The 16,269-nt window shown below is 35.5% G+C and overlaps 1 protein-coding gene across 4 annotated transcripts in view; it reads left to right on the top strand.

Moving 5' to 3' along the window:
* Positions 1-16,269, top strand: part of Nell1 (neural EGFL like 1) — an 826,302-nt gene that overhangs the window by 647,326 nt on the left and 162,707 nt on the right. For all 4 annotated transcript variants that reach the window (XM_077797508.1, XM_077797507.1, XM_077797506.1 and 1 more), the window contains one exon: positions 792-887. In XM_077797508.1, coding sequence (XP_077653634.1) covers positions 792-887 — 96 coding nt within the window. The remainder of the gene's footprint in view (positions 1-791; positions 888-16,269) is intronic.

The raw sequence follows: 16,269 nt of genomic DNA, 5'->3' as shown, positions 1-16,269 counted from the left end.
TTATATATAAATGTACAATTGTCCCTCGGGCTATCATCGAGAGCGCATGTTGCTTTGCTATGCTATGTCAATGAGTAACACATGGAACTGACCTCATCTGGAAGGGTTAGCAGGGGAGTGCAGGGACACTGTTGGGATAACTTTTCAAGGCTTATTGATAGGCTTGAATCCATACCTTTTCAAGCAGTATTTACAAAGGCATTTTCCCCAAAGGAATAATTTAGGTTCAGCTAAGCATATTAGCTACAAAGACAATGCATTATTTTTATCACCAAAATATTCAAAACAGCTAAAAAATCAAAAGTAAGCTGTTTGTTCGGTTTATTATGTTATCAAAATTTTATCAACTACCAATTCTTTTAAAAAAATAGAAAAATTATTGTCATAAAAGATGTTCAGTGAAAAGTGGTTCATTATACAAGTCAGCAATTTAAAAAGCCTTTGCCATCACCCTGACCTTACCATTTCTAGTTACTAAATTTATCCTATTGGATTTCAAATATACCAATAATAACAGTGATAGTTATATCTTTAGTAATAGCTATCATTTAGCACATGCCAGCCCTGTGTTAAACACTTTCACATCCATTATTTTGATTGATTTTACATAAATCAGTGAAATAGATATTGTTAAATTTATTTATTTTTGTGCATGGAAATTTTTAAATAAGTCAATACAGAAGTGTATTCCCTATGCAACAAAGAAAAAATCCTTTCAATACTCATGCTGTTTTCCATGAATTTCCCTACTGCATTTCATCTAAGTGAACTCCTACATTCTTTTGTTACAGCATTCTGCGAGGAGGGCTGCAGATATGGTGGAACATGTGTGGCTCCTAACAAATGTGTCTGTCCACCTGGATTCACAGGAAGCCACTGCGAGAAAGGTAAATCTAGCTTTTTTTCTCTTCTTCCTAGGTAAGGAGAAAGATGTGGGGGAGGGTAAAACATAAGAAGTTTCTCCGGGAGTAGGTTTCTGTGGGTTGACTTGATACATTGTGTTTTGATGGCAGATGTGGCTCTTCCAAAGTGGGTACCATTTGCTTGCTTCATAATAGGCTTCCTCCCTCTGAAATACTGAGCTTCGGTTGCCCTCCCTCCAATGTGTGTCTCATTTAGCAAGGTCAGGCCTTTCCTCTGCTATAGTTTGCAGTGTGCGTTCTTATTGCTAATTAGAGATAAAGCCTGATGAACTGACCTGCCCCACTTATCATCAATTGGGTAGCATCACCCAGGACCCATTGGAGTTATAACAATCTGCTGCGTCAACGGAATCTAAATTAGCAGCACATGCTCCTTGCATAAAAGCACATTAAATAACTGCAGCGGCAGGTTTATTGGTATGCTTGGAATTTTATTCTAATATTGGTTTATTAGGTGCATTATCATTCATGGACCTCGTAATATAAGTCAATTAGTATTATTAAGATTGTAACATGTGCACCTTTCTATTTGTGGTGTTTACACTTGGCATTATTTAGTGAAATCAAGCTTTCCTGATGATTTGAAAGTTCTCCTGTATACAAATGAAATTTGATGTCCATGTCAATATATGTGTCAATGCAAGCAATGGGTTTAATGCCCGGTAAAAGTAAATATTTAATTGTGTTTTCCCATGTTTTCATAAGTTAAAGTTACTGCACTATGTGATTTTGAGTCTTGATATCACACTTGGTGCTCTTTGTATCATAGGATAGAAAAAGGAAATAGTATACTATATTATTATCTCTGTTATTACACAAAGAGAAGAGTATTTTGTCTGCTGCTGAGAATCTAAGAAAAGCAGTGGTGTCCTTTTCTTCATGTTTGAAAGTTTATGAATTTAGATAATGTTTTTAAAATTTGCCCGTTTACTATACTCCACCCATGTACTGCCTATATAAGGCAGCCTAAGTTTTTTTTAAAACCTGTCAAATTTTACTACATAAATTATTCAACTAGGAAATCAATGAATGATATCAACACCATTGTTTTCATATTTTGTGATGTTATAAATAAATCAAATCATATTTGTTAAATAATAATTGTTTTTTTTAAAGTATAAAAGACCAAATACAGCATCTGAACAGCATGAGAAAATTATCACATAGAGTTAAAGAATTGTTGCCAAAAGCAAAGAAATTTAATGGTAATTTAGCATACATGCCCTTATTGCAAATATTTAATTTTCATTAAGTTTTCTAAAATAAAAAAAATATAAAGGACTCTCATTACTTCTAGATCTCCTATATTTCCCCCAAATGAATATATAGGAAAGGGTGAGGGCAGATAATGTCAAGGATGACAGATACTACTGTTAATGAAATGCATTTACTATGTACTAATTGTGCATTGGGCTTTTTTAATGAATATCTTAATACTGAGAGCTAACAAACAAAAGGCAAAGATATTTTACTCCTATCTTATAGATGACAAACTAAAGCTTAAGTTCAACAATTTTTGCAATTACTAAACCCAGAGTAAAACTCAACTTGCATCCCATATTGCCTGTATTATCAACTATGCCTGTTTCTCAAAGATAATATGTGGACTTTTTGTTAAAATGTAGATTCCTGGATCACCTCCCCAGAAAAACTGAATTAGAATATTGAGGGATGGGTCCACAAATCTGCATTTTCATTGAGCATTTCCGGTTATTATACTATTTAACCACAAGCATGATTGTAAGGTTCTTATTATTTTTATATTATAAATGACTTGGAGGGGGAAATTGTTCAAACCAGGGCTTATGGTCAGTGGAAGCCCAGGAAAAATTGATTCCTGTTTCTTGTGCCTTATTGATTTGTCCTTTATCCTTTTCTCCACTCAATAAGTGAGTGATCAAATCAATGCTTACACTCTGGCCCATTATGTGGAACACCAAATATATAGATGAAGAAGAAATCAAAACCTGGGGCAGAAAGAAAATAGAGATAGGCAGGCCTTGGGTTTCTAGATAAATGTTAAAGTTGAGATCAATAACTGCATATTCTTGGATTCATGGGCAATCATCACAGGGAAAAAGTACATTCAAGTTAAATAAACTTCCTCTGTGGGTGATGCTTTTCTCATCTGCAGCAAAACCATTCCACTGGATATTGGCCAACAGTCTAATTCTGCTCATATTTTTTCATTAAAAAGATGAAGTAAATATTTTCTAGTCAGCTGTGTGCAAGGGATCTAGATGAGTGATAAGCCAAACACTGAGAGTTTGTGCCATGTTGCCTCTAAATTATTTTGTCATGTTGATCATTAGCAACAAATATGAAGTAAGCCTATTTGCCATTGGGAATAGTCACACTAGATGCCTTGAGAACCCGAGTGTCAAAGGAAAAGTGCAGTTGCATTGTGAAGGTCTTATTGCATGATCCCACTAAATCTTTTATTTATTATCTTTGTTGGAGCTACATAGAGTCTACTTACACTTAGTCTTAAATGTATTACCCTTGCCCTTGTCTGGTTATTGATTTTATTTATTGCTGGTGATACTTAGCCTTTCAAAATTCAAGTATAGTTAAAAATCATTGAAATCATTTATGAAAATGCCTATCTATCCCACTTGCTATTATGTAACAGAAAAACAAACAACTCTGCCTTTTTTTTCTATTGATGAGATTTTATTAAATTTAAATTTCCATAACCCACTAGGGATTAGCAAATATTTAGCCTCTGTTAGTTTATAGAGAAGACATCATCTTCATTCTTCTCTTATCCTTTGACTGTTCCTTCTCTGAGCCTTTAACTTTGATTTAGTTTCACAATTTTCAAGGAGATGTGTAAAGAATGAGATAGATGAACAATCATTAAGAATAGTATTTTTGGAAGGATAAGTACCTGTGATAAAACTTCTATTTTTAACCTCCCTAAGAACTAAACAGATAGGATGTCATGGGAACATAGTGTAAGCCAATCACAGAAAAAAATGGAAAAAGTAACAAGTCCTCTTAGAGACTTTCCAAAATGCAAAATCAAAGAGCTACATTAAATCCAGAGATATCTTAATTGCCATATCACAGCAGAATTGAGAGAGTCTGTCTTCTACTTGGTATTTCTACTTGCAAATCTAGAAGCAACAAGTATACTTTAAACAAAATGTATGGAGCTATGTCTAGATAAAAATTCTTTCACTTGGAAATTACTTATATTTTGGACCAGGTAATTCTTTGTTTGTGGAGTGCTGTCTTGCACACTGTGGGATATTCAGTACTATCACTGTACTTTGTCAATTAAATGCCATTAGTGCCTATAATTAGAAAATTCTTGACCATTCAAGAGCCAGAGACTGGCTGATGTCCATCATGTGCTATTTGGGCAAATTTTCTTATAATCTTAAAAAAAAATTGATGTGGAAATTCAGCCTGTTCTATGGCAACTCTCACCTGATGGAATAAACATACTCCAACCACGTCCCAAGAATATTTGACTCCAACCCTTATGTTCTCCTGAAGATGAATAGAGGATATTTGACTCTATTTTTCAGTAGAAAAATTTAAATGTACAATAAACAGATGATTTCTGTATTAAACTCAGACACACATGGATATCTTATGGGGAATTTGCACAAAAATACTTTCTCCATGGCAAGACTATTTAATTAGGCACATTTTAGTAGGTATTTTGCTAGTGATGTAAATCAAGATTGCTACTTGTGATGGTAGAGACAAATCCCCTAGTTATACTGCATTTCCTCTCTTACATATTATATTAATTATAAGTTGTAGAAACATAATTGAACAGATATCTGGTATCCATAACTGGTGTCTTATGAATCTGACTGTTAGAGATGGACAAGACTTACCAAATTATAGGCGAAACCATAGTCTGGTATAAAATAATTGAAAACACAAGTTGATGTTATAAAAATAGCAGACCTTGACTTTTTCTACAATTGTTTCAGAAGTGGGTTTATTTGTTGTAATTCAATAAACTCACATAACCATTGACCCTTTCATGGTCTCTAAGCCTTTGGGAAGCATAAAAACATCTGATCAAAAATGTTCAATAGTACATATATAAACAATAGAGTTTTAGCCAGTCACAAAGAAGAATGAAATTATATAATTTTCAGGGACATAATAAATTACAAAGAAGTTTAACATTATTATCCATTCACAATATAAATTTTAATAGTAATTATTTCCCTATTTTGCTTGTCTGAATTTTCTATTTTTTGTAATAAATGTAAATTTTTTGTAATAACAAATGATATTTTTATTCTTAAATTTACAAAGAAAACATAAACATCATAGACAGACTTACTTTTTTTTCTCAGTTATTGGGCCTCTTTTAACCTTTCCTAAAAGAAATGACTTTTTTGCAGGATAATTTTTTCTAGTATCTTTTCTGTGCCCCAGGGACTTTCATGTATGAAGATAGAAAGTAATTGTTTGCCTGGAGTACAAAATCTATTTACCAGGATTAAAAAATGATCAGAGCCAAAGATTCCTCTAGTCTTCCAAATTTTAAATCTTGTACCTATTTTGAGTGATTCCTATCAATATTCATCTATTTGTGATTGTTCTGGTGACCTCTATACCTGGGGGTAGGTTTTAAAATCTTTAAGAAAGTAGATCATAATTTTATTTTCACCTTAAAGAAGAAAACCTTTCTTCAATTTCCAGGTATCACAGGACTACGAATAGGTAAATTGGATAAAGATGGATGCAAAGGTAATCCTTCAAATTCATAAGCCATCAGGGGAGTTACTTAACTTTTCTAACTTAGCCTCTCTCAGGATGATGGCACATGGCACACTCTCAATAAATGGCAACTTCTGTTATTATTATTCCTAATTTTGTTGTTTAGATGCCCCCCCAAAAAAGTAAGCAGAATTTTGTGGGGAGGTGGATATGAAGATTTGAGGTTTCTCTGTGTTCTTTTCCGGTTGAACTCGCCTGTGAAAGAATAGATGCTGATGTTCTTTTTAAATCCCTGTAAAGTCAGATGAGTGTGAATTTGGTTGAAGAACTTCCTGAACCGGATATATTTCATTTCAAAAAAGTAAGACTGACATAAGGGAGGCACTGAGCTGGAAGTTGAGAGGACCCCAAGCTCCCTAATACTGAGACCATTTTCACCTTCAGAGCAGGAAGGAGACATTTTCTTGTTCAATTCCCCCTTCCTCTTTTTAGTTCCAAACATTCTACTTTTTTCTTCTTTTGCTTATGATGGATAAAATTGGGCTAAGGTACAAATCACTTCTCCATAGCTCCAGAATGGAGATACCACTCAATTCTTAGCCACTTGGAACTGTTTTATAATCCTGTCCTTGATCCTGCCCAGGATGATCATTTTGTCTCAGACATACAGAAAAATATGTCAAACCATTTCCATTCTCATTTTCCTCACAAAAAGCAGATTCCAAGTCTCTCCAGTACGGCTATAGGAAGCAATGTCTTTTGTTCACAAACAGGGATTTGGGTTGGAAAAGAAAGATACAGCCTGGGATGGTGAAAAGAATACTGTGCCCAAGGTCAGAAGATTGTTCTGATATTAGAACAGTCTCTCTGATGTGAAACTCATATTATCCTGCAATACTTCTGTCATGAGTGCCAAACTTTTGCATTTGCCATTTCTCATGAGGCTTCTTGTTTCACCCAGTTGTGCCTGTTTGAAAACACATGTAAGTGTCACCCAGATAGTCAGTGGTGGAGTTGGGATTCTCACTTATATATGACCGAATCCAAACTTCCCATACTTTGCATTATAATCTGCTGCTTCTTGATCACCTTATCTATGTCCAAAGGCAGTTAAACCTGACAGATTTTATGGGAAGCCAAATAAATTATGTGAGTAATGAGCCATAGTCTACTATTTGATTATGTGCATTGTTTTATACATTAATTTCAACATCTTTGTTGTGCCTACGGCAGGAACACAGGAAACAGAGTGTGAATTAAGAGCACAGTCTTCAAAGTCATACTAATTCAATTTAAGTTGAAGTTCTTCCATGGACCAAGGTCTGTGACATTTGATCAGATAAACTTAACATTTCTAACTTTTGGTTTGCTACCAGGAAAGGGATTATCAATATTACCTCCTCATAATATTATTATGAGATTAAATGAGATATCCTATTAAAATCGTTTAGAGTATCTGATACACAGCAGGTAAGTAGAAATGACAGTTACTGGGGCTAGAATTGTGGCACAATAGTAGAGTGCTTGCCTAGCTTGTGTAATAAAATTAAAAGTCCATTGACAACTAAAAAATATTTTTTAAAAATGATAGCTACTGCTGATTTTTTTTTTCATCAGTTAACCTAGGGATAAAATAGAGACTCAGCAATAATAGGCTACTGCTCTGAGGATACCCAGGAGGTAAAAGATAATATTGGGCCTTTGATTTTATCTCCTGCTACTGAAATCTTTCTACTCCTACAGTTCTGACAGACTCTACTGTAAGATTCAAATGGAGAAAGTTTTTATTAATCTTTCCCAACATACATTCTCCATTCTCATAAACATTTTATGTCATTTATTCTCAAGCTAATGCATATTAATTTATGTAATGGAATTTTGCTCTGAGGCAAGAGAGAACTAATTCAGCACCAGAAATAGTGGCATATTCAACTTGCATATGGTCCCAGAGAAGGGTTATTTGTGTTATTGTTTATTTTACATTTTTTGAGTTGAAATGGAAGACAACACCAAGTTCTGACTGTATTATTGATAGCATAGGTGTCTTAGTACCTGGGCAGATCTGAGACCTTAATGTTTTGTTGGCTCCCCAAATTCTCTCAAGAAAGGCAAACACTGTAATCATTGTAGCTGTCATTTCCATTGACCTACCATGTACCAAAATTCTCAGTTTAGCATTAGGAAAATTGTATTCTATCATATTCCACTACTTACTATGACATGGGAAAACTTCACCTTTTCTATGTAAAACAGGAGATTTATCCAAATAAAATTTTAAGGTTGTTTATGTTCTGTCATGAGGCATTCCTAGGAATTTAGAAAGAAAAATAAATGATATTTGAGGATACATATAACATCTTAAAAAGATGATATTTTAAATAATGATGCACTCAAAGAAACCTAGGTATATAATGATCATCAGTGAAATAAAGTATGGGTAACTGTTCTATAGGACCTGTAAAATGTATCTGAGGATACTAATGATGTGGGATATATAGGATATCATTAAGAACATGAACCCTGGAAACTGACTGTAGGCCCTGCTCTACAATCCTGGGAAGTGATTTAAGTCTTTTATGCCTCATTTTCTTGATTTATACAATGAGAATCCAAACTGCACTGCTCTATTGGAGAATACTTTTCAAAATTTCCTGGTGTCTGATGAGCACTCAATAAGCACTGGACATTATTAAGTAGAAATGACATGTTCCCTGAGATTCAAAATTTCATGCAAAGACATGTATTCACTGCACTCAAAAAAAGTATATGGCTCATAAGTTCTTTGCAGGATGTGGGCTCTTTCACAAGGAAAGTTACATTTAGATAATTAATTCAATATGATATTAAGACTTAATAAAAGTTTCTATACCTTCCCTCTCCAGCCACAATCCAAGAAGTTAGTGGGAAGGTTTGAGAATCAGCAGCTGCCCTTTTTACTTTCTAAATCACTTTTTGTTTTATTTTTATGTTTTTAGTAGTGTCTTATACATAACACTGGGGTTCATTTTGACATTTTCATACATGCATGCAATATAATTGGCTCCAAAACTCATAGATGTTATGAATCTCTGTCCCCAGTGTGAGCCAGCTTTATGGGACAGAGAATAAGATCTCATGGAACGGGTGCAGGCTCTTCTAACACTAGTGTCCTGTGGATGAAAGTTGTGCACTGGCTGCTGCTTCCTTTGTGGAGGGCTTTGGTGAGGTTCTCAGATCACTGGGGATTTCCCAATAGAGCTACCTTGAAAAGACAATCCTGTTAGTCTGCTGAAGCTTAACCCCCTGCCTCATAGCTGCTGTGTTTGTGAAGGCCCACTTACTTGTGTGGCTCCTTTTCCCTGTCCCACTTACATATGACTAGAGGGACTTTGTCTTGTAGGATTGTTAAAGCTGATCCTTTCCTTCCACCTGTCACTCCAATCATAGTGCAGCTGTGTCCTAACAGGGTCACTGGTCACTTTTTATTTTTTATTTTTCTCTGCCATTTGACAGAGGCAGCCTCAGACCTAGGTATGTACCTCAAGACTCTTGAGACATGGGTCAAATATCAGTTTCTATGTCCCATGTCATCCAGGGGATATTTCTAAGTGCACTTAGAATATTTTTCCTTCGGATGAGTTTAGGGAGGAAGTTTCTCTCTCTCTCTCTCTCTCTCTCTCTCTCTCTCTCTCTCTCTCTCTCTCTCTGAACAAAAAGTAACCTTGAACTGGCTGCACGCCAAACAGCCTTTCTCCAACAAAGTCCTCATTTTGTCCTCACTAACATGTCTACTCAATTTCTAGGACTGTGTTTATAGAGCTGGAAGGTGATTAATGCAGGCACAATGGATTTCTACAGGAGTCGTAAAGGTAGCCTAGCACCCAGCTTTGCGATGTGAGGTTCTTAATAACTATTACCTTCTTATCTGTCAGAACTCTGGCATGGGAAAAATTCAATTTTAATAACCTCTTACATTTAAATTCTATCAATACTTGATAAATGACTAAATGAATGTCTATGGAGAAGTACCCTCAGTTTCACATGGTCCAGTCTTTTTATTTTACAAACCACAAGTTAGAATAGCTCCAATCCAAACCATATTTAAAGGAAACCTAAGGCAAATTAAATCACAAGAAAGATGGGGTGGGGGCACAGAGAAATGACATTTGCATGAAGAGTATAGAAAATTTTGTGCCTTTCTAGTGCATTTGTCTGCATGCATTTTCATAAAGTTGTTTGCACTCTTGCTATTGGAAAGGGAGTCAATCTTCTTTTTAACAGATTGACATTCATCATAAAATAAATGAAGGCTATTAGGGATTACCTTGTCTAGTTAGTAATGCAGAAAATAATTCCTATTTAGATGACAAGTACTCTTGCTTGCTTCCCACCAGGCAAGCCCACACTATTGAACTTTGAAAGTCAGGCATTTGGTTCAAATGCTCATTTTTAATCCTATGTCCTAGAAAATGCAAACACTACAGTAATTTTGAAACATGATGGCTAAACAGAAAGGAAATCCAGTTTTTTTTTTTTTTTTTTGTAAAGCTATCATCAACTGGAGCACAGAAATTACAAACTTTCCCTAGTAACATGCCATAAGTCTTTGTATGCAAAAATATGCTTTGCACTATAGATCATATGGAAAAAACATTAATTGAAGCCAATAGCTTGACCTAGAAGGAATATAACTTAGGATTTGCATCACTCTCTCCCAATAGGATTCACTGACTAGAAATGGTTTTTGCCTGAAAATGTTCACTTGGCTCCAAAATGTGATGAATCAAACAGCAAGATCTATGCGTTCTTTTAGGTAGTGGTTTAAAAGATAAGCAGTGTCTGGCATGGTGGAGCTAATGTGGTTTTAAAGCATTCTCTAGTTTAACAGAGACTTTAAAGTTATCTGTGGTGGCAGCAATTTTAACCAAGTAGATTGAGTCCATGAGGGGAGATCCTGGAAGATTATTTTATTAAAGGATATCTTGCTAAGAAAACCTTTCACTACGCCCTCAGTCCTTAAAAGATAAAGTCCAAATTCCATAGTGTGATATATAGACTTCAGTAATTAGACCTCTGCCTACCTCTCTGGCTTTATCTCGTCCTTCTCTTAACATGAATCTTAAACTCCAGCCCATTCTAAACTACTTCCAGTCACTGAAATGTTCCTAAGTGTTTTCAAACCTATGAGCTTTCATAAGTCTCTCTGCCAGAGCACCTATTCAGATTCAAATAGTGATCATACAATTGTATTAATATAAAATAATAGAAAAGATTAGTTGTCAAGGGTCCCGATAATCCAGGATAGTCCTGTACTTCTCCCCATCAAATTGTTTCTCCTTCCCCTTTCCAGTTGACAGTATTACCTGTTCTTTCACATTTCCTGAGCTGAGATCTTGAATCATTCTTACTTTTAACTTCTTCTGCCCTTCATACCCAAATTCTTTAACTCAGCCTTCAAAATATGTGTAGAATCTTAATTTCCTAGGCTCTCCAGCACTACCTCCTTTGGCCATGAGTCATGGTACTCTTTCATCTAGATTGTGGTAGAAACCTCTGGACTGTCTCCTGCCCACCTCTACACCTATAGTTTTGTTCAATATAGAAGCTATGGGGATATTGTTAAAATATGTTAGATCTTTCTATTCCTCTGCTCCAAATCCTCTATAGTTCCCCACTTTCTCTCAGAGTAAATTAAATGAAAATCCTGACAGTGGCCTGTCAGCTTCTGTATGCTCTGGGTCCACCGCCCTGTTACTTCTCTCTTTTCACCATTCACTATGCCCTCCCTCACTCACTTGTGAAATGATTTTTCCATCATAATTGTCTTCTTGAGTTTTCTGGACCAGATCCATTATGATTTCCTTACAGTTTGGTTTGCTCGGGATGTTGCTCCCCCAGGTCTTCCTGTGGTCAGTTTCCTCGTGTCATAGGGGATTTCTGCTCAGGTGCTACCTTCCCTAGGGCCCTGACCCCTTGTTGTAATGGCAACTTCCCCCTCTCTATCATGCTTATATTGTTCAGAGACTTAATGGCTCTGTGATATCATAGTACTATTTTGTGTGGTTCACTATGCCCCCAGAATATAAACCCCAACAGAATAGGTTTTTTTTTCTCTTATTGCTATTGCATTTCTGAAGACCAGGACATTACCTAAAACACAGCAATTGCTCAAGTCATTTGCTGAATAAATATATAAATTAGCAAAAAAAAAAAAGTCATTTTAGCTTTGATATTTATCTCCAAAGTCACAATACTGACATCATGATTGTCTTGGAAAGAATGAAGAAAATAGTGCTGTCAATCATACACCTTCATCCCTGGTATTTTTGGATCATATGTAGTCAGACTTATCCTTGATTTCTCCTCCTCCTTCCCTTTGCCATTCTAGCAGTTGCCTCAGTGCATCTGTTGTTTTTCTTCACCCCACTGCTTTGTCAACTACTGCCATTCCTTTGTTACCTGGAATGATGTCATAAGACAGTCTCCAGATGCTGAATCTTATTTTCCTGTCTCACACAAAAACTGCTCTTCCTGGATTGCAACCAGTGTATTCCTTATAAAATATAAAGATGATAAATTATGTTCTTACTAAAAAAAAAAAAAAAAAAAAAAACAACACTGAATGGTTGTCAGTGTGCATGGAGTACACTGTCACCTCCTCTCTGGAGCACAACAATCCTAACGCCTTCCCTATTCCGGTTTATAATCAATGCTTCTGTTGTGGTGAACTTTGCCAGATTTTCTCAAAGCAATGATCTTTCCATTTTAGGTTTCTAGCCGTGTTTGTGAAACATTTTGGCATCTCTTTCTTTACCTTCCTTTTCCCCATGATGTCTACCTGACTCCAACTTCCCCTATTTTCTCACTTGGATTTTGACTTAGGTTTTTCTTCACAAATATTTTTCAGACTCCTGGTAAAGGTTCAGTCCCCTCCAGCAGGCTCCCTCTCAACCTGGATTTTCCTTCATGAAATATCTCACATTTAGTTACTTTTTTTTTTCTTGTTTTCCCTCTTCTATCCTCTACCACCCTTCCCTGTAACCAACAGTTTGGGTCCACTCATGCCCACTCCTCCCAAAATACCTACAAAGGATTGTGAACTTGGCATACTCATTACTAATCCACAATATCTCCAGATAATAGAATAGTGTCTGTCCAAACCATTTTTATTCCATCCCATTTCTATGAGTCTCATTCTTCTATCTCCAGGGTTTTAATTTTAGGAAATGTTGTTTATATATCATTCTGATTGACAGAAGCATTAGCATATATTAAAGAACATTTTGATATATATGAACTAAACATTGCACATCAAGAGGATAAGCAAGCCCTCTCTTGGCCCCATAGAACAACCCTGGCCTTTTGTAGCACAGTTCCAATCTGAAGAAGTATCTTCAGATATGGCCCTTCTGTGGTTCTTAAGTTTCCATGAGCTTCCTTTTAGGCAGACCATTTGATTGAAATTGTTAAGGAAATGTGAAGTGCACATTTAAGCATATTTTTTTTATTTACTGTAAGCAAAACATCATCATATTTTTTTTTAGTTAAATGATGTCAACTGTCAAAGAGCAAACCTTAAAGTTTTCTAGATATTTAGTCTGCAGGCATATGGAGATGCTACAATTACTGGTGTGTTCCCCATAAAATTCATGCATTGAGATTTTGGAGATGTTTACATTTAGAGCACCGGTGCTTTCCAGTGTTTGAAGTAGAGGCAAACTGGTGAAGGAACCATCTTATTCAATGTTTATACTAGACCAAAATTTAAGATAGATCACGTATTAAGTGCTTAACATATGTTATTTGACTCTTATTACCTAGAAGGCAAGTATTGATTGACATCTTTCATCCTATATTGCTAGTATAATTTCATCATGTATTTACATATCCCCCCCTACTATTTTCAAACAAATATGAACACCTCAGGACCTCTGAATCTGGTGTTATCTTTTTCTGGGATGTTCTTCCTCCATAGATTTGTGATTTTTTAAAAATATCTTTTAAATCCCTACTCAGATGCCAGTAATTATATGGCCTTTTCTACCACTTATTAATCACAACACTGAATCTTACCCCAGCAAACAGTACCTCTTCTCCATGCTTCACTTTTCTCCATTGCACTCATCCCTTTTTAGAGCATTGAACATATTAATAATCCATACTATTTATTTTTTCTCACCACACAGAAAGGTCAACCTCAGTGATAGCAGAGGTTTTGTCACTGTTGTGGTCCTATAGCCCCAGCTTTCAGAATACTCCCTAGAATTTGGCTTCCGCTCAATATGTAGTTATTGAATGAATGAATGTGTGAATCAATGAGTGATTATTCTCATTTACTGAGTAACTGATATTAAAAATTATAAAGAAATATGCACAAGATTATGGTGCTAGGAAGAGTCAGAGCTGTGATTTGAACTGTTCTTTGCTTCACAATGTGCAAGCTTTTTTATTCAGATATACATAATAGTAGAGTGTATTTTGATGTATTTTACATACATGGGGTATAACTTATTCTAATGAGGATCCCACAATCTTTTGCTCTCCTCAAAATGGCAAGACTAATTTAAGCTCTGACAATTGTCAGAGCTCATCTTCTGGGTTTTTTTCTCAGGTGAACTCTGAATTCTGAGTATGCTGCTATGATTCCCTTAAGCCCCATCTACACTACTCTGATATTCTCAGAGACTAACCCTCTCATTAGATTAGTCAACACTCTCTTCCTTAGAATGGGGTTGCTATAATCAGAATATTTTTTTATAATCTCTAATGTATGATTACAGGCATTATATCATCTATTTTTAAGTTTTCCAACATATGAATCACATCAAAGAGGGATATCTTACTATCATCCTAATTTTCAGATGAGGAAACTGAGGCTAAGATATAAAGGAAATTTTTCATGATTAAAGAGTTCATAAGTAAGTCAGCTTGGATTTAAATTCTGGTCTAGTGGTTTAAAATTCTGTTTTATTTTCCTGTTTTTGCACATTGCCTTTGACCTCCCCTTTATAGAGGTGTTCTTTTCTTTCATTTGGCTTTAGATTACTAATATGAGGTTTTAATATTGGAGATATCAAGAAGATGCCATTATCAGCTGATTTATCCACAGGACATCTGTATATCAGGACAGTGAGGCATAGGTGACCTTTCAGGCTGGATAATCTCTGCCACTCACCATTTGGCCTTGACTAAGTTATATAACATCTCAACATTCTTAAATATCTATCCACATTGTTGTAATAATTCTAACTAGTGAATAATAAATAATAATAAATTAGTAGATAGTAAAATATCATAGTGTATAAACTGTTCCCTGTAGCTTCTGTATTTGAGAGCAATGTTATCAGCTACAGCTAATATTTAAAGAGCTCTTTATAGACACAGATGCTTTGAAAGGAATTTTCTTTCTGGAACATCTCAAAAAAATAAAGCAATTTGAAGTACACTTCACTTCCATTCTGCAGACAATGAAACATTCAAACTTATATAGTGCAAGTTCACAGAATAAGCATCGAGCTGATATTCTAGTGTGACTCTTTCAGGTCTACCACTCTGAGCTTGTACTTGAAGTGGAATAAAAGCCACATGAACCTTTTAATGGTGATGACACTTCAACAGTGAATAATAATTGTGTAAGTTGGTTTTCCACCACTGTGACCAAATACCTGATGAGAACAATTTAGAAGAGGAAAGTTTGTTTGAGCTCAAAGTTTCAGGGATTCAGTCCATGGCTGGCCAACTCCATTGCTGTAGACCTGTGATGAGGCAGGACACCATGAAAGAAGCATGTGGCAGAGGAAAGCTGTGTAGCTCATAGCAGCCAGGAACCAGAGGGAGAGGAGGAGAATCTAGGGACAAAATATAATCCATAGGGGACAGCCCCAGTGACCTACTTTCTCCAGTTATACCCCACCTGTCCACAGTTACCACACAGTAGTCTATTCAGATCATTAATACATCAAATGGATTAACCCACTGATTAGGTTATAACTCTCTAATATAATAATTTCATCTCAGACATTGCTGTGTTGTCCCACATGATCTTTTCAGGCAACATTAAAGATCCAAACGATAACAATCATTAAATACCACCCTAAAACATGCCATGAATGTTAGGCTATGGCATAACACATCCCCTGATAAATTAAAATTTAAAAATCAGATGGAAACAGTGTTTCTGAACAGATGTTCACAGATAACTAATGTACTAAAAATTTGGAAGTTTCCAAAAAACATCTGAAGTCCTTTTCAGGTACACCTGCAAATCCTTCCCTGATTTAACACTTTTTTTTAATCTCAAGGAAAACTATTTCTTATGTCAAGTAAGTACAATTTCATAACATGAACATCATGCTTATGTTTACATAGTTACCAGCCATTCAAGTGCTTGCCATTTGAGCAGAAAAACTCCAATTCAGTCAATACATCAACAACTCTTATTTTTGAGGTGCCAGTCTCTACAGTGAGCATGTAAGTGGGTGATAGGACAGATAATATTATTATGCTCATTTTATAGGTGGGGCTTTAAAGGATTAAATGCCATGTCAATCCCACATAGCTTAGAGATGGTGGTAATGAGATAGGCAGTTCTTACTCTTTTGAATCGTATTTATTTGCATTGTTTAAAGTATTCCTGAAAAACAATTTATTTGTTTTTACTATGTAAGTTCTC

The sequence above is a fragment of the Urocitellus parryii genome, chromosome 4 (assembly GCF_045843805.1).
Source record: "Urocitellus parryii isolate mUroPar1 chromosome 4, mUroPar1.hap1, whole genome shotgun sequence".
NCBI lineage: Eukaryota > Metazoa > Chordata > Mammalia > Rodentia > Sciuridae > Urocitellus > Urocitellus parryii.
The sequence above is the reverse complement of the archived record's forward strand: the minus strand, read 5'-3'. Positions and strand labels throughout refer to the sequence as shown.